The sequence below is a fragment of the Notolepis coatsorum genome, assembly GCF_963971535.1.
Source record: "Notolepis coatsorum genome assembly, chromosome: 2".
In the NCBI taxonomy this organism is placed as follows: domain Eukaryota; kingdom Metazoa; phylum Chordata; class Actinopteri; order Aulopiformes; family Paralepididae; genus Notolepis; species Notolepis coatsorum.
The window spans coordinates 161697889-161725843 of NC_140166.1; the positions used below are offsets into that span (position 1 = coordinate 161697889).

General features: G+C 44.5%; 1 protein-coding gene across 1 annotated transcript in view; it reads left to right on the top strand.

The window, feature by feature from the left end:
* The window catches only part of dspb (desmoplakin b), a 112834-nt gene that overhangs the window by 24830 nt on the left and 60049 nt on the right, over positions 1-27955 (top strand). Inside the window, exons 5-8 of the mRNA XM_084308370.1 lie at positions 20612-20737; positions 22552-22611; positions 24268-24435; positions 25479-25583. Coding sequence (XP_084164496.1) covers positions 20612-20737; positions 22552-22611; positions 24268-24435; positions 25479-25583 — 459 coding nt within the window. The remainder of the gene's footprint in view (positions 1-20611; positions 20738-22551; positions 22612-24267; positions 24436-25478; positions 25584-27955) is intronic.

Below are 27955 nucleotides of genomic sequence, written 5' to 3' on the forward strand. Positions count from 1 at the left end.
TGGGACCGGGCAGTAACTCTTTATTCAGATTTTGGGATCCGATCTGGTAGCTGCAGTTAAATACTATGCGGTCTTTACCGTTGTGATGGACCTTGTGGTGGGGCACGTACCACGATTCAGTGGTCTGGTCAGCCTCTTTAATGTCCATCTTTGTGACGTGTCCCGCTGTGATGAGCTTCTCAATCTCAGCGCGGTATACACTCTCTTGGGCGGGGTTCTTGGCTAAGCGCCGCTCCGTGTTCAGCAGGTACCGTTCTGTGGCGTCTGTCTTGGCGTGGAAAGTAGGCATTCCTTCTCGCCGCAGGAGTGGCGTGGCGTATCTCAACACGCCGTTGACCGGGACTCTCTTGGTCCCTGTCTCGAGGAGGTGAATGGCGTAAATGTCATCTTTAGAGCGAATGTCTTTCTTTCCGTTCTTAAAGGGCATTTGTTCTAAGGTCCATAGCCGCTCTACGTGTTGCAGGAGTGCGGTTTCTCCCTCTGTGACTCGGGAGTGGAGACATCTAGTGGCTGTACTTCGGTTGAGAGATTTGGCGAGCGGGCCTTGGAGAGTCCATCCCAAACGGGTCTCGACTGCTGCAGGGCAGCCTCGGGGTCCGGTATGAACCCGGTCTATCGGGACAATGAGGTCTGCATGGTCGGAGCCTATCAACAGGGTCGGCATAGCATTGTCTATGAGCGGGATCGGTAACTTGCGCAGATGTGCATATTTCTCCATCAGCTTGGCGACGGGGTATGTGTACCGCGACAGTCCTATTTCTTGGCTGGTGAAAGCGTCTGCAATCTGGTACCGTCGCTCAGGCTGGCCGCTTGCTGCGATAGAGAATGAGACATTCTCGCCCTTTATCGTCTTCAAATCTCGTCTTATTGTCCGAATTGTCATTTGGGTTTCGCTTCCCCGCAGCCCTAGCTGGGCCGCAGCGGAGGCGAGCAGCAGGGTCTTCTCTGACCCGTCATCGAGGACGGCGTAAGTGTCCAGGACTTTATTCTGGTAGCTTAGTGTCACACGCACTACTTTTAGGAGTACTCGGGCTCCACTGCTGCTGGCGGGATCGATGTACATGACGCTCGCTTTGCGGCTGGATGGTGCAGGTGAAGGGCGCCGTCTGTTACTGTCGTGAAGTATGTCCAGATGGGCTCCATCGCACTTGGTGCACCTTTTCTTTAAGCGGCATTCGGCTGCCATGTGTGAGTGCGCACAGCGAAAACAGCGCTTGTTGGACTTTATCCATTGACCTGCTTCCTCCGCGTTCAGCTTGGGGAAGGAGTCACATTGCGCTAGCCAGTGTTCTTTCTCACAGTAGGGGCACACTATCTTCCACTTCTCCGTTCTGGAGGGGGTACTGTGGCTCCTGCTGCTCGGTACTGACTCCGATTGGTGCATCACAGTCACCGATCTTCTTCCATCATTTAGTCGTCTGGTTCCTTCTCTGGAGCCAGGGGTGCTCCGTCCGAATGTATCTAGCCGTAGGCTGCTGACTTCTCTCGCCAGGAAGTCTGCTAGATCGAGGAGGTTCGGTTCGGGGCCATTCGGGTCTCTGTGGTCCCTCTGCCGCCTAAAGCGCTCCTGACGAGCGGGCGGCAGCTTCTCCAGGATCCTTTCCACATTTGAGTTGGCGTAAAGTTCATGCCTCCCCTTCTCTCTTTGCGCTCCCAACATCCCTACCAGGGACTGCACTCTGATGGACAGGTCGTCCAGTGCTCGATTGTCTATTGCTGGGGGTAAGCGGTCAATGTGTCGGATCTCCTGGATCACGTAATCCCATATGCGCCCATACCTCTGGTCCAATGCTACCAGCGCTGCTGTGTATGGGGTGGTGGAAGTCGCGTAGGCGAGCGCTATATTATGTGCGCGGGTACCTTTAAGTGCTTCAGTAGGATGGCGTATTTGTGGCGTTCATCCAATACATCCACCAACATGGTCTCCAGACACATGCGGAGTTCTGTATACTGGGCCCGGTTCTCCTGGGTGAAGTCGGGTACCATAGGCGTGCCAATGTATGACGCTGACTGTGGATACATCGGCGAGCGTTGGGGGAGAGGCCTCCTAGGCGAGTCTCCTCCCGCTCCTTGGTATGGGCTGGTACCGGCAGTGTACCATGGCCCGCTTGTCCAGGTGCTGTTCCTCGGTGCGGGTCGTGCGTCGTGCTCACCCGTGTATAGAGTCGGGGGTCTGTAGCGCAGCTCCGCGGGAGTATAGCCTGGGCTGTACCGGACCTCCTGGTCCGGTAGAGTACTGTGCTGTCTTCGGGCGTGGTTCTCCTCCTCTTCCTCTTCGTCTTCAGTTAGGTCATCCAGTGCTTGTAGTCTCTGGTTTAGCCTCTCCACAGGATATGCTGCTCCTTCCCGGTTGCTAGGTCTCGCTTGGACCGGTGGGGGGAGGTGGTCTGTGGGGGGTATAGACCTCGTCTGTTGGTCAAGTTCAGGGTTGTTTACTCGGCTAGGGGATGCCGCCCTGGAGGTGTGTCTAGACGAGTTCCTGGAGCCTCTGGCGGAGGGAGAGGGTGTTGTCCGTCTGATCAGCTGTTCTATTAGTTGCGACTGCTGTCTGTCGCGCGCTGCGTCCCGTTGAGCACCGGCTCGTTCTCTGGCCACATTCTCTTCCATCTGAATGCGTCTTATTTCTAGACGTATCTGCTCATTTACATTTACATTTAGTCATTTAGCTGACGCTTTTATCCAAAGCGACTTACAAGTTCTGTGCGACAAGACAGCAAGAAGGGTATAACTCTATCAGCTGAGTAACAATGTTCATCAAAGTGTTGCGTGTTACAGTGTAGGTTAGTTTATTAGGACAAGTGCATGACATTAAGGTTAGTCGGGGTTAGATTTTTTTTTTTTTTTTTTTTTTCTTCTTTTTTTTTTATCATTTCAGATAATGGTTGAAGAAGTGAGTCTTTAGTCGACGGCGAAAGATTGGACGGGATTCGGCTGTCCTAACTGGGATGGGTAGTTCATTCCACCATTGTGGGGCAAGGACTGAGAATAGGCGGCTTCTCTTTGATGACCCTCCGGGAGCTTGGATAGGAGTAGATCTGAGGCGGCCAGAAGACGCAGAGCGTAGGGGTCTTGAGGGTGTGTAGTTAGAGACCATTGACCGGAGGTAGGCGGGAGCGGTTCCCTTTGCCGCACGGTATGCTAGGTCGAGGGCCTTGAAGCGGATACGTGCAGCAATGGGGAGCCAGTGCAGGTCCCTAAGAAGTGGGGTGACATGGGCTGACTTCGGTAGGTTTGAGATCAGGCGGGCCGCTGCATTTTGAATGAGTTGAAGAGGCTTGGTGGCAGTGGCCGGGAGGCCAGCTAGCAGTGCGTTGCAGTAGTCGAGGCGGGAGATGACTGTTGATTGGACGAGGAGTTGGGTGGCTTCTTTTGTCAGGAAGGGGCGTATCCTTCTGACGTTGCTCAGGAGGAATCTGCAGGTTCTGGTTGTCGCTGCGATGTGAGCAGAGAAGTTCAACTGGTCGTCGAGGACAACACCAAGGTTCTTGGCGGTCGGCGACGCGGTCACAGCTGCATTCTCGACTGTGATGGAGAGGTCGGTCAGGGGGGAGGATTTGGCCGGCAGGTGGAGCAATTCTGTTTTGCTTAGGTTCAGTTTGAGGTGGTTGGTCGTCATCCAGGCGGAGATGTCGGACAGACAGGCCGAGATCCGCTCAGAGACGTGGATATCTGAGGGAGGGAAGGAGAGGAAGAGTTGAGTATCATCGGCATAACAATGATATGAGAAGCCATGAGATGTGATAATGTTACCGAGTGATTTAGTGTAGAGGGAGAAGAGAAGGGGTCCTAGGACCGAGCCCTGGGGGACACCCGTCCGGAGGGGGCGGGTGGCCGACAGAGTCCCTCTCCATGACACTTGGTAGGAGCGGTCATTGAGGTATGATGTCAGCCATGTCAGCGCAGATCCAGCCACTCCCATTCCTGCGAGGGCCGCGAGGAGGATCTGATGGTTGACTGTGTCGAAGGCTGCAGATAGATCTAGGAGAATCAGGACAGAGGAGAGGCCTTTCGCTTTTGCTAAGTGAAGTGCCTCTGTGACCGCAATGAGGGCCGTTTCTGTGGAGTGGCCAGTCCGGAAGCCAGACTGATTGGGGTCTAGGAGGTCATTCTGTAAGAGATAAGCAGTAAGTTGGTTGGATACAGCACGTTCAAGTGTTTTAGAAAGGAAGGAGAGAAGAGAGACAGGGCGATAGTTGGCTATGACGGTGGGGTTCAGGGTTGGTTTTTTTATGAGGGGCGTGACTCTGGCTTGTTTTAGGGAGGTGGGGACCACCCCCGAGTTGAGTGAGGAGTTGATGGTTGCAGTTAGGAATGGGAGGATGTCCGGTGCTATGGTCTGGAGGAGTGGGGAGGGTAGCTGGTCCAGCTGGCATGTAGTCGGACGGTTCGACGTTACCAGTGTCAGGGTCTCGGCTTCTGTAATGGGAGAGAAAGATGACAGAGTGAAGGGTGAGGTTCTCGATTCAGCGTTTGGAATGGGTGGGGGTTGGGAGAAGGAGCTGCGGATGTTCTCCACTTTTTCCTCAAAGAAGATCGCAAAGTCTTCGGCAGAAAAAGATGAGGGAGGAGGAGGTGGGGGGGGAGTGAGGAGGGAGGACATGGTAGCATGCAGTTTGCGAAGATTCTTGGCAGAGGCCTCGATCCTATGGTGAAAGAAAGAAGCTTTGGCATTAGTAATGGTTTTGGAGAATGTTAACAAGAGGTTGTGATATGTGTCGATGTCAGCAGTGAGGCGTGACTTTCTATACTTCCTCTCAGCCGCTCTCAGGACCTGTCTTTGTTCTCTCACTGCATCCGTCAGCCATGGACTGGGTGGGGAACGGCGGGCAGGTTTCTCAACGAGGGGACAGAGCTTGTCGAAGGAGGTTGCAAGGGCTGAGAGGAGGGTGGAGGTTGCCATCTCTGTGGGGAGAGCAGAGAAGGTGTCACTCAAAGGTAGAGCGGATATTATGTCAGAGGAGAGGGTGGAGGGGGATAGGGAGGGCAGGTTGCGTCTGAGTGAGACGGTTTGAGTTGGGGTGAAGACTTTTCGGTTAAGCATGAGAGTTAGTGAGAAGGATATGAAGGAATGGTCAGATACATGTAGGGGAGTTACCGTGGTGTTAATGATGCTGGAGTTACGGGAAAATATGAGATCCAAGGAGTTGCCTGCTTTGTGGGTGGGAGGCATGGCAGTGGGAGTCAGGTCAAATTGTTGTAGGAGGGAGACCACTGGGACCGACTGAGATGAGTCAGGCAGGTTGAAGTCGCCCAATAGAAGGAGCGGGGTACCATCTTCCGGTAAGGAGCTTAGAAGCATGTCCAGCTCATCTGTGAAGTGATCGAGGGGACCTGGAGGGCGATAGAGTGTAACAATGGTGAGATTGAAAGGATTAGAGACAGATACTGCATGATATTCGAGGGAGGAGAGTGACAGTTCTGGGAGTTGCGTTAGGTATGTAGCCCATGAAGGAGATGTCATGAGGCCAGTGCCTCCACCCCGTCTGGAGGGTCGAGGTGTGTGAGTGAAGTTATAGTTTGTAGATAATGCTGCAGGTGTTGACGAGTTATTGGGGGTTATCCAGGTCTCAGTTAGAGCCAGGAGCTGCAGATTTAGACTATGGGCGTAGGCAGTAATGAAGTCAGCTTTCTTGACTGCTGATTGACAATTCCATAAGCCTCCCTGTACTGTGACAGGTGTATTAGTGGCTGTAGGAGGGTAGGAGAGATTAGCCGGGTTGCTAGCAAACTGGCGTGGATGGGTTGATTCTGTTCTTGAGGAGCAGATTGTGGATATAGGTATGAGGCACATTGTGGTGTCAAGAGTGGTAGGAGGAGGTTGAAGGGGCTAGGGAGGAAGCGAGATAGTAGGGAAATAGCAGAGTGGGACGGGAATATGGGATTATGGTGTACTTAGCACTGGGTGGATCGGTGGATCCCTCTGCGGTGAACTCCAGGAAAACTCCTCCTCTTTGTCCCTCTTCGTTTCTCGACGCTTCGCTGACGCTATGCCAGCAAGTCTTTAAATCACTATCACTAATTACTGATGAGTGACACCTGCAGCAAAAGGCCACACCTCCAGTTTCTGTCAGCTGGGTGAAACTAATTACAAACAATTTCCACAACACAATTTAGTCACACACTTCAAAATGATGTACACAGTATTCAGTTAAAAGAGCCTACCCTCTCTGCTGTTGTCCTCAGAATGAATCCAACAGAGAAAAAGCTGGTATTTAAGCAGAAAAACTGTCACAAGTGCCCACTTAACTACATGCACAAAGGCCACACCTCCAGTTTCTGTCAGCTGGGTGAAACTAATTACAAACAATTTCCACAACACAATTTAGTCACACACTTCAAAATGATGTACACAGTATTCAGTTAAAAGAGCCTACCCTCTCTGCTGTTGTCCTCAGAATGAATCCAACAGAGAAAAAGCTGGTATTTAAGCAGAAAAACTGTCACAAGTGCCCACTTAACTACATGCACAAAGGCCACACCTCCAGTTTCTGTCAGCTGGGTGAAACTAATTACAAACAATTTCCACAACACAATGTTCGCTTCGCTGCTGGATCTGCAGTCGGTCGCGTTCAGCAGCGGCGTTCAGGCTGATGAGGAAGGCCTGCTGTAGGGTCCTCTCTGCCTCGCTGGGAGAAGGCGGTTGTATAGGGGAGCCTTCCCTCGGGGTACTCCTTGCGGAGCCTTGGAGCTCTATCTCCACGGTGCTCTCCCCGTCTTCTTCCGTGCCGAGTTCTCTCTCGGTAGCGTTGTATTCCTCCCGGGACTCATCGGGGACTACTTCTTCAGTACTGGCGGGGTGTGAAGTCATGTCTGGTTCCCACTGGTCCCCACCGTGAACTTGGTCAGTTACATTAGAGCCCGTAGGGGCCTCTATGGTCGGGGTAGTCTGGGCGTTGGGGTTAGACATACTTTTACTTTCTAGTTTTACCGCGTTTACTGTTAGTAGAAGACTAGGTTGTTGACTGACAGCGTAAGCCTCTAAGTACTGAGGGAGCCGTCGTTCGCGCTGCGGGCGTTGGTTAGGAGGATCGTTTCGTGGAGTGTTCATCATAGGCCATTTCAATATTAATAACACTATATTAATATTACACTGATTACCCTCCGGCTCGAAGGACCAATTGTAACTGAGGGGTACAATTCCCTGACTGTATTACTAGATATGATACTTACTACCACTACCTTTGTACTTAATATTCGGCCACCCAGTACACGGCATAAATATATTATCATGAACACTCTCACGTAGATGAAACGGATCCAACACAAATGTACGAATTAGAAACAGGTCTTTATTTCTACACAGCGATGGTGTGTAGAATAAGCACTTAATCACTTAATTACATTTATGAATTGAAATAGTATGCACTTTTATGGCAAAGAGTATTCGTCGGTATATCAATAGAAAATGTCCAATCTCTGAAGGCGCAGGTGGTAAATATACGACCTGGAATAGTTAAGGAATAACAGCAATGATACTTTAATGATTATATACTAGATACACTAGAGGGGGTTAATCCGGTCGCTTGTAAGCCGACAGGAGTAGGAGGGGGGGGGGGGTAGAATCCGGCTGCCTCGTCCGGCCAAGGGTATCCCAGGTGAACCCACTGTAGTGCCGTTCAATGCGCCGGCGATCCTTGGACCACAGATGAAAGCAGGTGGACTCTTTGTGGGCCGGCTCTCTCCGGTCCACGGGGGAGAGACGTGAAGCGACCTCGTCTTGCAGAGCGTCTCCTCACCTTGCGTCCTCTCCAGGGGGGGGGGTTCCAACACACGGCAGTGTCGGGGGTCTTTATCCATGGAATAATCAAAGTATCCAAAGCATAATCCGTGCCTGGGAAGGCGGGCTGTCGTCGGTAGAATAATCCGGTATACAGGTCCACTCGCTCGTCGGCTCTGGGGCTCCTCGGGTGCAGCTTCACATAGGGTCAACCACCCTGGGTAAGCAGCCAGTTCTCTGCCCGAAACGATGGGGTACTGACTACGGTAGTATTCTCACCGCACGAAGCACTATATATTAACAGACTATTATTAGCTTAATAGACTACGTCCAACTCGACGATATAGTGCCAAATATGACTATTCAAATATTAATATACACGATGTCTCAATACCGATGGTAGGCGAACTTGGCCTTACTCCCACACGTGGCGTCGCGGGGAGGCTTTACGTCTGTGACTCTATTGGAGGGTAAGAAACTGGACTGAAAAAGAAAGTCCTACTTTAGTAGCGCAGTATATATACGCACTATGAACAAATAGTCCCATTAGTGGTGCGGTAGCCAAATTCCTACGCGGAACTAGGACTTGTTCGTACATGTCGAGCGGTACGTTTGAACTGGGTCTGAGGGGTATGGCAGCCTGGCACCAAGGTCTCGACCAATAGTAGAATGGAGACTATTATGGGATGTTCAGTAGGCTAGAATGGATATTCAATGCATATTGTACAAGGAATATACAAGGGATATCAGGGAATATTAGAGAATATACAAATACAATTAAATATATATATATAAATAAATATATATATATTCGGTTTAATCTGGCCCTTCACAACAACACTATTACACACTATTACACTATTACACACTATTACACACTATTACACTATTACACACTATTACACACTATTACACACGATTACACTATTACACACTATTACACACTATTACACTATTACACACTATTACACACTATTACACTATTACACTATTACACACTATTACACTATTACACACTATTACACTATTACACACTATTACACATTATTACACTATTACACTATTACACACTATTACACACTATTACACTATTACACACTATTACACACTATTACACTATTACACACTATTACACTATTACACACTATTACACTATTACACACTATTACACTATTACACACTATTACACTATTACACACTATTACACTATTACACTATTACACTATTACACACTATTACACTATTAGACACTATTACACTATTACACACTATTACACTATTACACTATTACACACTATTACACACTATTACACACTATTACACTATTACACTATTACACACTATTACACTATTACACACTATTACACTATTACACTATTACACAATATTACACTATTACACACTATTACACTATTACACTATTACACACTATTACACACTATTACACTATTACACTATTACACACTATTACACTATTACACACTATTACACTATTACACTATTACACACTATTACACTATTACACCGAGTACAATGGCACAATCCGCAAGTCTCTACGACAAACGGTTCAAGAGATACACTGAGGGGGTGTGGCCTAATGGGGCGTGGTCTAAGGATCGGGGGAGTGGTCAACATCGACCAATGAAAGGTGGTCAACATCGACCAATGGCACAATCCCCAAGTCTCTACGACAAACGGTTCAAGAGATACACTGAGGGGGTGTGGCCTAAGGGGGCGTGGTCTAAGGATCGGGGGAGTGGTCAACATCGACCAATGAAAGGTGGTCAACAGGGGGAGTGGTCAACATCGACCAATGAAAGGTGGTCAACATCGACCAATGGCACAATCCGCAAGTCTCTACGACAAACGGTTCAAGAGATACACTGAGGGGGTGTGGCCTAAGGGGGCGTGGTCTAAGGATCGGGGGAGTGGTCAACATCGACCAATGAAAGGGGGTCAACATGGACCAATGAAAAATGAAAGAGGATATCCCTACTGAGTACAATGACACAACCCACAAGACAGAGGGCGCTGTCCAGCAATTCAGTAGTGCAACACAGTGATGGCCAATGATGGGTTAAGTGGATGATGTCATTGGCAGGTCAGCTCAGCCATGAGCCCTGAGCCTCACAGCTGTTAAACCTGAACCAATCAGCCATGAGCACAATGACTTGCATATTCTGAAATTTCTTTACATGACTGCATTGTCACGTTGATTAAAAGAAAACTATAAGAGATGAAGCGTTGTGACTCGCACAAGAGCACTACAACGAGTAGGCGAAGGGTTGTGCGCGAGATTGTGGCATTCGTGCGATATTGTGGCACTCCTTCGGCGATCGGAACAGAAGGCTAAAAAAAATGGATTTCTAGAGGGCGATTGCATGGCGGTCAATGGGGAGGAGAACCTTCAAACAAATGGTCGTCAGTTGAGATAGAAATGTCCAATTCCATTTATTTTTCTTTTGTGAGCGGGATGACAGCCGTGTCATCGTTTTGATGTGTTTGTTTTATTTCTATGTCCAAAATTGAGATCACACTCGCAATTCACCCAAGGTAGGGGGAAAAAGATTATTTCAGCTGCTACACTCTAAAATGCAATGCATTCCCAATGGGACCGAAATTTTACCGTTTAAAGTCGATTCGTAGCCAGACGGTGCGGTGAAACTTTTACGGGTTCGAAGACCGCAGTTGCCATAGGCAAGCCGCTCGTTTTGATACCTTTCACGTGTATGGTGCGCGAACGCTTACGTGTTGCAAAGTGTTTGAAACTCTAAATTGCACTGTATTTCCGAAATTTTACCGTTTAAAGTCGATTCGTAGCCAGACGGTGCGGTGAAACTTTACGAGTTCGAATAGCATATCGAGTTGGAGCAAGCCGGTCGTTTTGATACCTTTCACGTGTATGGGGCGCGAACGCTCTGGCACGAGTGTGTTGGCAAAATCGGTGGAATAAAGAATAAATAAATAAAAAGAGTATAGATATGTATAGTGTGGGTTGCAACCTGGCTTCGCCAGGTCACCCACACTAATAACTATCTATATAGTATAAAATGAACATAGGCATAGAATCAGCACACAGATTGACAGAATAAAAAACAATGCATAAATTGCAGACATAAGAATAGGTATAAAAGACAATAAAAGTAGTGCAATGTAAACGTGCAGACTTAATAATGGCATAAAATAAGTACAAATGTACAATGCCGCTCGAAGGCATGTGAACCCCCCCCCCCGGAACAGTTAGTCCCCCCAAAACACCCACACATCAATCCCTACCACATCCCCATCCAAGGCGCACCCCAGTTACAAGATAAGATATTCCTTTACTGATCCCCTTGGGGGGGGATTGGGGCATCATAGCAGCATGGTGGAGGGGGGAGGGGAGATACAGGTATGGGCAGGGTAATAGAAGAAAAACATAAATATTGGCAATATAATTAACTGAATATAAAAATATGAGAGAAAAAAAGCAATTAGAAATACAGCTTAGAAATCACACAGCGTATGAAATCACAACAATAAGACGACAAGGCGAGGGTAGACAAAAGCAAGGATATCAAATATATTAAAACATGTATAACTTGACCACAATTAGTGATCAAGGTCTTAAATCCTGCAACAGAGGGGAGAATCTCTGGGGATTGTTGGGATTGTAGAGAGTGTTGCGTGCATGTCTACAAATACACATAACGTATTTAGGATGTTTCAGTTTTAACTTGAATAAAATATAAAATAATACAAATATACAGTGTCACGTTTCATCCATTATGGATTCTATGCGTATTGAAACACCACCTCTACTCCTGGTCGTTTGAGCAGCAAATCTCTTACCTACTAAACATTTATTTATGTCCACATACTGTATTATCAAATAGGCAAAAGACATAAACAATAACAATTCAGAGACCTTTCAGTGACATACTGCATGTGCCTAGTCGACAATCAGGTTAATTATAGTTCCAACAAGTTCTCGTCGAGGACATGAACAGAATCACTTCCTCCGCACTGTGCAGGTGCCAACTATTGCAGACACCGAACAAAATGCTGCAAATTGCTTGGCCCTCCTCCTGAGTGAGAGTGAGACCACAGGCATGTGCGCACACACACACGCGCGCACGCACACACACACACACACACACGCATGCACGCACGCACACGCACGCACACAGGACCAGGAGATGTTAACTTCTTCATGGTTGTTGTTGGATAATTGGATATTCCATGCATGTCCAAATTCACAAAGTCTGGAATAGATAAAAGAAAAAGAAAACAATTCTCACGAGGCATCTGGCTCGCTTCCATAGAACTACACCATCATGCTTCCATAGAACTACACCATCATGCTTCCATAGAACTACACCATCATGCTTCCATAGAACTACACCATCACGCTTCCATAGAACTACACCATCATGCTTCCATAGAACTACACCATCACGCTTCCATAGAACTACACCATCATGCTTCCATAGAACTACACCATCATGCTTCCATAGAACTACACCATCATGCTTCCATAGAACTACACCCATCACGCTTCCATAGAACTACAACCATCATGCTTCCATAGAACTACACCCATCACGCTTCCATAGAACTACACCCATCATGCTTCCATAGAACTACACCCATCATGCTTCCATAGAACTACACCCATCATGCTTCCATAGAACTACACCCATCACGCTTCCATAGAACTACACCCATCATGCTTCCATAGAACTACACCCATCATGCTTCCATAGAACTACACCCATCACGCTTCCATAGAACTACACCCATCACGCTTCCATAGAACTACACCCATCACACTTCCATAGAACTACACCCATCACGCTTCCATAGAACTACACCCATCACACTTCCATAGAACTACACCCATCACGCTTCCATAGAACTACACACAGTTTTATGTACAAAATGTATACACATTTATTTATTAGTTTTGTTTATATATATCTTTTTTGTCACGATTTGAATACAGTTATGTTATAATAAAATATAATTAGGATAATAATAAGGTTTTATATTTATGTATCACCTTATATTTGAATAATTTCTTAAATGTATGTAGCAAACTACACATTTTTACTTCTTTGTCAAAGTTTTGCCCCTTTAACACATACATCAACTTTTTATATTTGTTCTTGCCTTTGCGATATCGAATACACAAGTTCCCCTAAGTCTATACCGGCTCTCTCTAGGTTGGAACAACTCCTGAATGCAACTTGGAAGTTGCATTAGTTGCTTTCAACTTGGAACCACATTAGAAATGTCGGCTTTGATCCCTGCAAACGATCATTTGGTTATTATGACCCATTCCTAACCAGAGTGGGAATAACTCTTGTGACTGTGTTAATATCCTTGAAAATTACACTATGTACTGTCAGGATGGAGGTAGGTGAGTTCCAGTTGTGGTATGCAATCAAGGAGACGGAGAGGGTGTACTCTTAAGTAGGTTCGATTTAATAGTAAAGAACACAAAGAGTAATACTAGGATACATTGCCGAGTGGCAGGAAAGAAAGAGGGAATATATAAATGAAGCTTAATGGTGGTCCAGAAACCGGAACCGCCCACGTTATCTCCGAACGTTATAATGAAGACCTGACGAAGAGCAAACAAAAGATAGAAGGGATAAGTAGCGACCACATTCCAACATTCCACACACACCCCCGTGACAGCCAATCAGGACCCATACACTAAGTGACAGCACTAAGTGACAAGGGAGACAGGTGACAGTAGCCAAGTGACAGATGACAGAATGGTGGGTGGTTCACAGACAGCAGTCAGCGAACCAGAACGTAACAATGTACCAAGGTTTCATATTGATTGATTGATTGATTGATTTTATTTTGGATAAGGAAGACAATAATATCCAAGGAATAACATGTTAAAGTGACTGACACTCATTTCCAACAAGGTCTCTGATGAAAAATACAACAGACATGTAACAAACAGTAGTTCAAGTGTCTTTTTATTGGTCATACGTATTGTTAGATCCTGATCAATCTGGCCAGTATCACGTCTTCGTCTGTTTGGCTCTCCATCCACTCCTCTGCGTTGTGTAATTTTAATGGTCCTGACGTCTCAGATACTGGCTGATATAATCCTTATCTCTCCCCGTTAGTGCGATCCGCAAAACCATAATAATTCTCCACCTTCATAAGAATTCGACACTTTGACACAGCATAATACCTTATAAGGAGAAGCGTTGTTTATTGATATAAACAGAAGCCTCAGCTCAGATGTTAACAGGTTGTATTGTCCTTGAAAAGTCTATTCGAATGATCTTTCGGGGTGTTCAGTCTATCGTCCTCCTGCTATTCAGTCCAATGGTGGGCAGGCCTGGTCTTTAGCCTAAACCCTCCTTGCGTTAGCCGAAGCTAATGATGATGTGAGTTGAGAAAAGCCTGATGGCCTCTCTATTTATTTATATATATATATTTCATTCCACCTGGACAAACAAAATGAAAAAAGTAAAATCCATGCAAAAAGCTAAATCCCTCTCCTAAGAACACCAGTTTCTCGTCACTAAACACTATGTACATTATTGTGTCCCTGTTGCTTCTCCAGACCACAATAATGATACATTATATTATAATACACAATCAAATACCATTCCATACACTCTATGTTCATTTGCACTGCATTTACTATGAGTGTTTTGTTGTTATTTTTAACTTTCAACTAAAGCTAAATAACACACACACACACACACACACACACACACACACACACACACACACACACACACACACACACACACACACACACACACACAAATTCAAGTTCAACAAATTGATGTGACATGTGGCGTTGTCTGTTTCCCAGTGCTGTACTTCTTCATGAGAATGCTGGGGTCGCGTCCCATCCTCGTCCTGTCATTCTAGAGAATGCTGGGGTCGCGTCCCATCCTCGTCCTGTCATTCTAGAGAACGCTGGGGTCGCGTCCCATCCTCGTCCTGTCATTCTAGAGAACGCTGGGGTCGCGTCCCATCCTCGTCCTGTCATTCTAAAGAATGCTGGGGTCACGTCCCATCCTCGTCCTGTCATTCTAAAGAATGCTGGGGTCGCGTCCCATCCTTGTCCTGTCATTCTAGAGAACGCTGGGGTCACGTCCCATCCTCGTCCTATCATTCTAGAGAACGCTGGGCTCACGTCCCATCCTCGTCCCGTCATTCTAGCGGTTTGTCAATATTTTAGTTTATCCTCATGTATACATGATAAAACAGCATATAGGGTTGGGCTTTTAAAAAGGGGAGACCTTGTAATGTTGGTTTGAGCCACTACTCTCTGTCCTGCCTCTTATGCACACACACACACATACACACATGCACACACACACACACACACACGCACACACGCATGCATGCAAACACACACACACACACACACACATACACACACACACACACACACACACACACACACACACACACACACACACACACACACACGCATGTACACACATGCATGAGCACACACACACACACACACACACACACGCACACGCACACGCACAATTACACACATTGCGACACTCACCCTGTAATAATGCCAGAATGTCCATTTAGGAGACACCCTGTTATGGGAAAAGTTGGAATGCTGGAATGCTGGAGTTGGGCTCCAGGGCAACATAATCCTGGAGTTGTGTTCCAGGATTCGTTGGTATTTTTAAGGGATAATCAATGCATGGGTTGGGCGTGAAACGGTTTTAAGGCATGCCGTGGAGGAGAAGAACCACCCGACGCACAGCGGAGTGCCTTGAAACTGTTTACCACACACCTACAAGTTGATTATTCAGCTTATACCACGGCCCCCTGCCAAAGACATTTATTCATATTTTCAAATATAAAGAACTATGTCCCCAAAACAATTACTTTTCTTCGCGTTAAAGGAACACGCCAACATTTTGGGAAATTACTTACTTACTTACTTAAACCCTTTTGCTCTTTGGGGAGCATAGGTCATTCATGAAATCTCTCCAGCTGGTTCGGTGTTGGGCGATTTTCTCTGCTTCCTTCCATGATGTTCTTTCTTCCTTGAGATCCGCCTCGACAGACCTTCTCCAGCTGTGTCTGGGTCTTCCTGGCTTTCTCTTCCCCTGTGGGTTCCAGGTTAAGGCCTGCCTGGTTGTGTTGGAGGATGGTTTTCTCAGGGTGTGTCCAATCCAGCCCCATTTCCTGCGTTTGATTAGGGTTTCAAGTGGTTCTTGTTGAGTGGTTTGCCAGAGCTGTTCGTTTGTGATGGTGTTTGGCCAGTAGATTCCCAGGATGTGTCGTAAACATCTGTTTATGAAGGTTTGCAGTTTGTTTGAGGTTGCTTTTGTTGTTCTCCATGTTTCTGCTCCGTATAATAGAACTGATTTGACATTGGTGTTGAAGATGCAGAGTTTGGTCTTTGTGGAGATGTGGTTTGAATTCCATGTTTGCTTCAGTATTAAAAATGCTGTTCTTGCCTTCCCTATTCTTGCTTTGATGTCTTTGTCGCTGCCTCCGTCCTTCCCCACGATGCTTCCCAGGTATGTGAAGGTGTCCACCTCGTCCAGTGCTTCTCCGTCCAGTTGTACGGCCTCTTCTAAATTGTGGTTCATCTTCATCGCCTTTGTTTTTGCTTTATTGATGTGTAGTCCTGTGGTAGCTGCAATTGTGGCAAGTTTTGTGAGTTTGGTCTGCATTTGTGTTTGTGTGTGTGAGAGGAGGACTATGTCGTCGGCAAAGTCTAAATCCTCTAATTGAGACCACATTGTCCACTGAATGCCCAGATTTTGTACGGCTGTGGTTTGTTTCATGATCCAGTCGACTGCCAGAAGAAAGAGGAAAGGGGACAGTAGGCAGCCCTGTCTGACTCCTGTCTCTACTGTAAAGCTGTCTGTGAGCTGGCCGTTGTGTATTACTCTGCAGGATGATTGTAGGTACAGCTGTTGGATGATGGTTATGAACTTTGTTGGGATACCGTAATGTGCCATGAGTTTCCATATAGTGTCTCTGTCTAGACTGTCGAATGCTTTGTGGAAGTCGATGAATGTGAGGTGGAGAGATGTGTTCCATTCCAGGGTCTGTTCTATGATAATGCGGAGGGTGGCAATGTGATCTGTACATGATCTGTCCTGTCGGAAACCTGCTTGTTCTTCTCGGAATTCTTTGTCCACTTCTTTGGACAGTCTTTCCAGGATGATTTGGGAAATTAGCTTATCGTCTTCTCCAGAGAGAGACAAGAAGATAGATACCAGTTTCCTCTCTGTGCGTTCAGTAGAAAGCTATCTGGCTGCATGTTAGCCTAGCTTAGCACAATGAATGGGAGCGGACATGTACGGGTAGCCTACGCATTGTCCAACTAACACCTCTCCCGAAGGCTACCCGTACATGTCAATCGCTTCGGCGGCCCGACTAATTGCATGTGTGTGGGTTCCTGTGTGTGTGCCGCCCATCGCATGTGTGTCTGCTTGCATGCAGAATAAAGACTTCTCCAAAGTCCAGTTATTATTATTATATTATTATTGTCTCTCTCTCTGTAAGCTAATTTCCCAAAATGTTGGCGTGTCCCTTCAAATTTGCGTGGTCAGTCGAAGCCTCAAGTACAGAAGTACAGTCATTGTTGTGAGTTGAATTGCGTGTGTCATCGGATGTGCCATGGTTTGAAAGGATTATGTAAATCCAGGAATAAATTGCCTCTCCACATACCAATCTGCTTTGCTAGCTCTGATCTTGGAAAATAAATAATCGTCCAGAAGAACAATACTGTACTAAACTATACGTGTGTAAAATACAGCAGTGCAAAACAATTCATGGTGTTTGATGTAAACATAGTGATGCCAGAGCGCATTCAGCTGAATAGCCAGATGAAGCACATCCTACCTGGTTAGCAACATTGTTGTAAACCTTGAAGCAGAAACACTATACTATACTGATATACTATTAACTATACTATGCTGATACTATACTATTAACGTCCAACGTTAGCTCCCATCATCAGTCCTACTGACAGTGTCCACTGACAGCCTCCTGTAAAACAGCAAGGACTATGAAACCGTTATTAACTGTTCCTTGTAAAACAGGCACATAAATACGAAAACCATGAATGAAAGTCCCCTATTATTAGGCTCCTCAAAATATCGTCATTCATGAAAAGACATTTATGTAATATTTTACAATGTTGAGTAATAACCGTCCAGGGGATGCCACTGAATATTATGGTCTGTCGTCTTTGAGATGGTGAGATACTGCAGTTGGCGCTGTGTGAGGCCACGACATGTAAGATAATGAAAGCGATGGGGACGGGGACTTGAACTAAACTAGCTTGTTAATAGTTAGGACATGGAGGGCGTGTGCCACGATAAGTGAAGGGATTATGAAGTGAAGATTTAGAGCGGTGATTAACCTTGAACTACGTGTGCATTAATTAAAACTGTTTTAACCGTTAACACCTGCCGGCTAATTGGGAAAGAGTATTCACCCGTGCCATGGTATAATCTGCAGTTACACATCACTATGACTACATAAATTTGTATTTATGTTTCATAATCAGATGATCTGCTCAATGAGGCAGCTTTTAGGCTCTAGGGAGAGAAAGTAAGAAATTACTATGTGAAATGTGGAAACACTAGTTTTTAGGACACTGTGACCTATTGGCCTGTATTATGAGTATGTTTGATACCCACACAATTTAATACCTGCCAGTTTTGAACCTGTAATAAAAAGTAATAGACAGAGTAAAATAGTACAGTGCAATAGAATAGTAGAATAGAATAGATAGTAAAATTATGCCACAGTTAATGACTATGAACCACACCCCAGGGGCAGTAGGGTGGGTTAATAAGCTCAGATGACAGGCTGTCAGTCAACACCCACTTAGGTTAGAGTGAACAAGTAAATGAACACACACATGCAGAATGTCCACACACACACACACACACACACACACACACACACACACACACACACACACACACACACACACACACACACACATACACATACACACACACACTGGAAATAAGATCAATTGTGTCTGCTTTTTCATTTTTGCACACATACAAATCATGCAGAGCTCGTTATGCTAACTATTCATACCCTGAATTCAGGTCAAGTCATTGTGTAAAGATGAAAGCATTTTCTTTCTGCTGTGCAGCCAGAGACTACGGTTTGGAGGCACGAATGGTCTTACATAGAAAGACGCCATTTGCCACCGGCAGCCATAAATTAAACAAGGAGGAGGGAACAACAGGCATGCACACACAAACAACACACACAAACAACACACACGCACGCACACACACACACACACACACACACACACACCCACACACACACACACACACACACACACACACACACACACACACACACACACACACACACACACACACACACAACACCACACGTCACACACACACACACACACACAAACATGTTTTGGTTGTCGTGTGCGCACTCTGGAGGATCTGAGGTTAAATGAAGTCAGGGTTCTGGTCGTGGAGGCTCAGACTTCATGTCTGTCAGAGGATTCCTGACACGTTTGCCCTCCAGTGGTTCTCATTATTGCTCGTTGTTATGCAGGAGAAAAATGCATTTATCATTATGATCTGTCTTGTTTCTCTGTCGCCACCTGCTGGTGGCAATAATAAGCCCAGATACAGCAGGCTTCTCAAGAAATATGAATATCTACAGAGACCAATAGGTTGGCTGAAAATGCTTTGTGTGTATGTGTGACTTGTGTGTGTTGTTTATAGTTCTCGCTGTCTATTATCTCACAGACCGCTCCATTTTTACGCCGCGGGCTACGAGTGTGTTATTCTATATAGACCTTTTTCATAATCGTCATTCTAAACGGGGCCCAGGTTTATTTTCTGTCACTGGAATTCTGTTGCTAGGGAAATGGTTTGGACCCAAAATGTATTTCCCTGTCAGCAAACGTTTCAACAGGAAATAAACGTGTGTTGTTTTCAAATGTGATCGTTGTCACTTTGAAACCACCCATAGCTGAGGTTGTTCTACGGTACATACTGCCAGTGTACTGATAAGATGGGACTGACTTTGTATTTCATCCTCAGGTGTTGGCGCTCGTGGAATGTTTAGTTATTGTTGTTGCATATCTCACTGACAGCTCCATCTATCAACATACAGATTTACAGTACATTGCTCTCTTAGACTTGGCTGATTCTAAGAGATAGGATAAGTTCCTAACCTCAGGGGACGGAGGGAGGGGTCATTGAGTAGTTGTCAACAGCAATTCAACGGTTGGGAGATAACTAACTATCGCGTTGCATCGGACGCTCTCTGTCCACGCTGGATCTGTTAAATATGCACTTGTTATGTCGGGCTTAAGGCGATCCTAACAACGCGAGTGACGGGAAGGAAATAGGAACAGGGCGTCCGTTGTTGGAGTCCAACAATATGCAACAATCTATACAAACTATACAATACAAGGTATATGTTGTTTTGGTAAAAATACAAGGTAAACCCATCCCTACTTGCTACCTCTCTATCTTTTTTATGCTCGTTTATGCCTGTATTTTTTACTGTTGTGAAGCACTTTGAAGTGCAACTTCTGTATGAAAAGTGCTATACAAATAAAGTTATTATTATTATTATTATTATTATTATTATTATTATTATTATTATTATTATTATTATTATTATTAATAATAATAATAATAATAATAATAATAATAATAATAATAATAATAATCATTATTATTATTATTATGTTACAATACAATATACAAAATAACAACAATATAAAAAATAACAATCACAGTGTCAGACGGTAGTGGGTGGGTAGTGGGTGCGTTAGTATAATAATACTGTATGACACGTGTAATACACATCATGTACTGTTGTTCCACGTCATGGTGTTTGCTGACGATGGGACGCTGTTTGCTTGCGTTGCAGCGTCTGATCGAGACGTCCTCCTGGGGGGACGACCCGGCGGCCGTGGAGCAGCAGCTCTTCAACCAGCAGAAGTTCCACGGCTCCATCCAGAAGAGCATGGAGGTGGAGCGAGCCAGGGACGAGCTGGTGGGTGGACCGACCTGCACGCTGCCTGCTGTCTGCAAACAGGAGCACCTCTGTAGTCAGTGCATACTTACGTGCATACGCGCGCTTGTGTGTGTTTACTAGGCCTGTCCCGACTAAGGATTTGTATAGTCGACTTTGATTGGCCAAAGTTTGCCGATAGTCGACTAGTAGTCGACTACCCCCCCACCTCGCTGAATGCAATTTTCTTTTTAAAAAGAATACTTTTTTTTATTTATGAATTTTTTTCATTTGGGCTGTGGGGGTGCTTAATGTCTGAAGGAGTTGACTGAAGGCTTCTTGTCCTCTGCAAAAGCATGCAATTGGTCCACTGATGGATACATCTTGATATTTGTCTAGTGTGTTCATTAGACGGCTGCAATCCTCTTTCAGTGCCTCTGTGCCTGTTTTCTTAGGCAGTTAGCCTCGCTGGTATGCGCACCATTAACCTCTTTGCTTTTGGAAAGAATGATAAAAAAATTATATTATTATTATATATATTTTTGCATTCGACTAAGTGGTTGGCAGTCGACTACGGCTCCTTTCGGTCGATTAGTCGACTATTCCACTAGTCGAGGTCAGCCCTAGTGTTTACACGATCGCTCAGTCAGTCATATGGTTGTGGTCTGCATTCATCATCCACACACTCAATGACTGCACGCCCCTTTCCGAGACTCTACAAAGTGCTAGTGAACTTGTTTCGGTGCTCAGAGATGCTTTGTGCAGGATTGTCTCATTCACGTGCTGCTAAATTCGTTAAGATGACACGTTATAATAACAAAAAAACAACTGTTGCTGCTACAAACACTATAGGTTCTGTGATCTTTGCATTTAATTAGTCCCATTTAGGCGTTCTTCTCGGGATTGATTCCGTTAGATCAGGATTGTCCAAAGTAGGGCCCACTGACCAAATTCATCCCTTCTCAACACTATCTTTGGCCCTTCAAAGGGTTCCAGAGAATTATTAGATAATCTGTTTGGTGTGTTTTTATAATGGTATGTGGCTTTTATCCAAAAGCGCTTTAAAATTTGTTCCTCACATTTTACCCATTCACTCACACATTCACTCACACATTCACGGCGGAGGTCACCATGCAAGGTGCCAACCTGCTCATCGGGGAGCAGTTAGGGGTTAAGTGTCTCGCTCACGGACACTTCGACACACTGCCCGGGAGGAGTGGGAATCGAACCCGGGAACCTCTGGATTACCAGACAACTGCTCTACCTCCCGAGCCACTGTCACCCCTATGCAATTGAACTACCTTTTCTAAACGAACTTGACTATTGCAAGGCACAAACACACAGACATTAGACCCGAGAGACTCTTATTTACTTATTATTACTTGTTATTATTAGATAGTCAATATCAAGTGCATTACTTGGCCCACAGCCCACCCCTGTGTTACATTTAGAGCCCTTGGCCCTCCGTGTCAAAACCACTGTTTTATGAAGATGCCGACATTCCCTTAATTGACTGATATCAATCCCTGTCTCCTGAGCCGTTCAGCCATTGTGTAGTGTGATGTGTGCCGGGTGCCAGTGTATGGCAGCCATTGAGCCTGCTTAGCCCAAGGTTGGGTGCTACCAGTGGTGGTGAAGGAGGCAACTTCCCTAACCCTACGTTGTAAAGCGTTTGTGTCTAGAAAAGCACTATATAAATGCAAGTAATTAATTAATTAATTTGAAGCAGCTCAGAAGGGCTAGAGAATGTAGCGTCAATTATTGCTATGATGAATGTTATCCATAGCCCCTTTAATATAAAACTTTTCCTTTACCCATCTATGTACACATTGACCCCTGTGACTCTTTCTCTTCAGGGTAAGAAAGGAGACAAGGGCAACCTACATTATCTGGAGCAAGAGTGGGACAACCTGCAGGTGAGACAGGAAGACACTGAGGTTCTGTTGTGGTTATCTGTGCCTTCCCGGCACTGGACTATGGAAAATAAATACATATCATGATAATTCAGAAGGATTGTCTTCTGACAACAATATGCAGTATCCCAATATCTGTGCAGGAAAGGAATAGCCAGTAATTATATTCCAATAGAATTTCATCATTTCGAACTGCAGGGTAATGGGAAGTGTGATACAGTATCGAAATGAAACACATTACGTGTAACTGAGGGGTACAATTCCCTGACTGTATTGAATAAGTATGGTATCATTAAACCACTACTGCGTTATGTACATTACTACTGGCCATACAGTACACAGGTATATGTGATGAACACTCCCACAATAACACGGCTTCACAAGAAATACTGTTTAGAAGAATATTTATTAGCAGCACGAAGATTATCTTACATTACTTATCAAGATTGAGAGTTGCGCTTGTAAGGCGAAGAATGTGCATGAATAGGTCAAGAGCGTAAGTCCATGAGAATATTACGCAGGAGATAATTAATACCACCTGTATCATAAGAATTATATATGGTACACCAGTAGGTCCGCTGGAGACACTAAAAGGGTCCCTCCGGTTGTAAGCCAGCAGGGGGGAGGAATGTTCGAATGCAAAAGTCTGGATCACCGAGGAATCAATAAGCTCCAGCTACGGGAGGCGGTACATTACTCCCTTGATTGGCATACGAAAGCAGCAGCTATAATCCAAGTATGCGTGCAGCATAGGTGAAAGCCAGCCAGCCTCTCCTAGAGACGGGCTCGAGTGATGCTCCTCACGGGTAAATCCCACACAGTAGTGGGTGTAGACGATTCTCCGCTCCAACAGCCACAGGACCAAAGCAATAATCCAGCCGGAAAAGGCTCTGCATTCACCGGTGTAGATTCTCCGGTGCACGGTACTTCACATTAACTAGGTCGAACTTGACGTTATTACACTAAGCTCTGACACTTTTACTATCCTATTCGCACGCGGTTCTAAGTGCTCTATTTAGATGCAAAGTTGCTCACTTCACTTGGTCGTTGACTCGTGATGAAGGCTTTTACTTGTTGGGAACGAACGATACGTTGAACGAACGTTTTAGGATAAGACAAGACTACTGCTGTATCCACCTGCGACGTATTTATACGTACGGTGAACAATCTAGTGCCAACCTCATTTCTGTCTCGTATTCCTGCGCAAACCTGGGCATGTTGAGACAAGCCTTGGCGGTGACTTTGAACTAGACATTGGGGGGTATGGCCGTGGCGCCTAGGGGATCGCTTCCAATAGGAGAACGAATATTATGGTCTGTCCTGTACCAGGTAAAGGGACATTCCGTGCATATGTACAAAGAATATACAAGGGATATCAAACGATAAATATATATATTCGGTTTAATCTGACCCTTTGTAACATTACGGATGTAATGGAAATGTATATCCTGGACCATATTTTATTCTTAGGCTTATTTTTATTCTTATTCGTGACTTTTTGTTTTTGTCTACCTAAATGTTTACTGTTTACTGTGAGCGATTTGTAGTGCCAAATTTCCCTCGGGATGAATAAAGTATTTATATACTATTCTATTCTATACTTTCACTGCTAAATTGTGGGTCATGTGTCTGAGCAGAATCTCTTTGACCCCATGTTAGCAAATGTCGTTCAGCCGGACTCAGCAGCTGAAGGACCTGCAGACCATCATAGAGGAGATCTGCAAGGAGATCATGTGGGTGAACGACCGAGAGGAGGAGGAGCTGATGTTCGACTGGGGAGACAAGAACATCGACCAGTACATCCCTGTGAAGGAGGAGGGCTACTCGGTTAGTAAAGGTCAAAGGGGAACCAGGGCCGTCCCTAGACTTTTGGGGGCCCTAAGCAAAACATCATTTGGGGGGGTCTTCTGTTTTTTTTTATAACTTAAATCAGATCTCCGCACCGGAGAGATCCGGCCGTTTGGTCATTTTACAGTTGAAATTATGTTTATTGCATGATGATTGACGTTTCGAGGGGCCCTCTGATTGGCTGACTTCCCTATGACCAACTGAATAACTGAGACGGCTTTGAGGAAATCATTCCACTACTAATTTGGCTCTCATACCAAGATTTCTTTTTAAATATCGATAAAAAAAATTTGATTGGTTGGGGCCCTATTAATGAAAGCGGGGCCCTAAAAGCAAAGTGCCTGATCTGCCTAATAGAATAGAATAGAATAGAAATACTTTAATCACCCGAGGGAAATTTGACCAGCCTAGTGGGCAGGACGGCCCTGAAGGGGACAAAGGGTCAAAAGGTTACTGGGTTAATGAGTGGAGAGACACGGGTTCAGCTGCATCCGCTGGGCCCTGACACAGGAGTTAAAAGGTCACGGGGAACTGGAAGACTGCACTACACAGATCCATGGGTTTATTTACCAATATGTTTCACAAGAGCTCGGTTCCAGTTTGTAAAAACAAATCCTGTAATCCTAACTCACGTCGGCGTTCTTCCCAGAGTTGTTTTGTTTTTCGTGAAGGTCTGCTTTGGATTAGGTTTTGGCCGCGGCGCTAGTCAAACCACCAGACAAAGCCGCGGAATATTCTTCCAGTTGCTTTTTAATGTGCAATACTCCCACTCTGTCACTTGTGCCTTCTTTTTCTACTTCTTTTTTTTTTTTTTTTTTTTTTTTTCTCTTTACGTCTATATTTTGTGATTCTGTGTGAAGGTGGACTAGAAAAGTAAGAATTTCATTGTACGGTGTAACTGTCTTGAATCTTGAATTTTGAATATTTACCGGACTGTTGATCAGATAAGATAAGATATTCCTAATTCAGGAAATTCAGTTGGCGCTTCTGTGTCTCCTAACTCTCTCTTTCTCACGTGGCAGAAACTGATGAGTGCCTTGGAGGAGAAGGAGAAAGACCTGAATAAACTCAAGACCAAAGTGGACATCCTCCTGAAGAAAGACCACCCAGCCTCTGACAAGATTGAGGTCTGTGCCAATCTCCAAAAGTCCCGACACACTTCAGCCAAGTGGAATAGAAGGGCTCTGGTAGCTCAACAGCAGAGGACAGTACATAATAGGGCTGTACCGAATAGTTCGAAGCTTCGAAGCTTCGAAGCTTCATTCATAACGTTGACATTCAAATTCTAAATCAACATTTTAATAATTTTCTTTTATTAGTATCTTTTATTTTCTTTTTGTCTATTCATTCTGTTTAAACCAATGGGGTTTTTATTCACAGTTGCAGATAAAGATTAGGCTTCACTAATATTATAGTATTATACTATTATAGTATATCATAAACATTTAAATAAAACATTTATCATAAATGATGTAGCCTATCTGCATCCACTTGGTGCTCGACGTCACCATCACTTTCGTACCAACCGTGCCCTTATTGGATTATTTATGTTGACAAAACTGACTGAGTTATATTTGTTAAAGACAGTTATAATTTTGTTTATAAAAAATACTAATTTATCAGATTAATCACTTTATTCAAATTGAGGATTTTGTTTATTTTTTTTTTTATAAAGGATGATTAAAATATTAAATATGATGACAGACATTCAAAGCTTCATTCAAAAACTTCAATAGAAACTGCGAATGTAAAAAATGTACAGCCCTAGTACATATAAACAAGGGTTTTACTTTTCACCAGGGCACTTCAGGTGTCGTTCAGACAAGCGTCTTCTTCAGAGTCAACAACAGAACAAAGAAAACGGGGAGGTGTATCTATGATCTCACATAATTAGGTCATTGACATGACATGGAAATACTGAAGAAAAATCAAGTAATGGCACTCATCACAATTAGCAAATGATGTATGTAGAGACATCAACATACATTATAATATACATAATATCAACTATATTTCCAGTATAGGCAGCGTGGGTGGCCTAAGGTTCCTAAAGGGGTGGAGTCTATAACAATTACGTAAATGAATTGCTTCTTTAGGGGAAACATTGCATCATTAAAGGTGCTATAGATAACATTCAGCCACTAGCACTAGAGCACCAGCATGTAATTTATCCAAGCAGGTGCATTCCATGTCGGGAAACGGGAAGATATACATTTAAATAATTGTAATCAATCCTTTTCTTTGAGGAAATGCAATACTTTCACACCTTTCTAAAAGCTCTGTGGATGTATTGTTTATTTTTTAAATGATTACTCTACATGTTATCTATAGCACATTTAATCCATGCTGAATAGCCCTGCTGTTGACTGAGGAAGACTCATGCTTCTGTGTTTTACTTTGGGTTAGTCTTGTTTTGAAGTGCAGAGGTGAAAAGCCACGCTTGTCTGGCTTCGGTGAATATTTCGAAGCGGAGAGTGACATGAAATATGTGATCAATGAGTTGTGTGTCGATGGCACAACGTGTTATGAGCCTTGTTGAACTTGTTGAACCTTGTGCTTGTTGAACTACTGGCATGCCCCCGATCTGTTTACTAATCAAAGGAAAGCTGGTTCTGTTTCTGTATAGGAAGACAATTTTCTGTCGCAACTTGGAGGCAAGGTTGTCCACATGGAATTTAAAATGTACATTTCTCATCGAGCCACACACCATATTTATATTCAGTGACTCTCTCAATGCTAGAACCACTTACGGTAGATATGTGTAAAGTGTAAACCATCATATTCAATGTTCCTGGCTCTAGAAAACAGCATACATTTAGTTTTACTAGCATTAAGAACCTATTTAAGTTTAATAAGAGCTTCCTGGAGGGTAATGAAGGAAAGTTGTAAGTTCCTAATTGTACAGAGTCAGCAATACAATACACAACAGTATCATCTGCATACAGATGGGCTTGACAACCATTCAGTGAAGACACAAGATCTTTCTGTAGTGTGGTAGTGAAAGGGTTAACATTCTGTGTGTGTGGTAGTGAAAGGTTAACCTTCTGCAGCGTGGTAGTGAAAGGTTAACTTTCTGTAGTGTGGTAGTGGAAGAGTTAACATTCTGTAGTGTGGTGGTGAAAGTGTTAACCCTTTGTAGTGTGGTAGTGAAAGGTGCCCCCTCTTGGTCAATTAGTTAGTAAATCAGTCAGATTAATTTTAGTCGACCAATACTTTGTTAGTCATGTATTCTTTTTACATACTGAATGATTATTATTTCCTGAAAAATACAACAACTATAAAAATATATATATATAAATAAAAAGATAATATTGCTGGTAAGCGCTAGATTTCCTGCACCATTGCATGTAGGAAACACAATTTTACAAATGCATTGATTAAATCAACTGAGCAAAAAAGCCAACAAAGCAGCATGATTAATTTCTGCACATGAAATACTGTATGAGGTTGAGAGAGAGAGGGTGTGGCTGGAGAAAGGTTACATACACAGGTAGCTTGC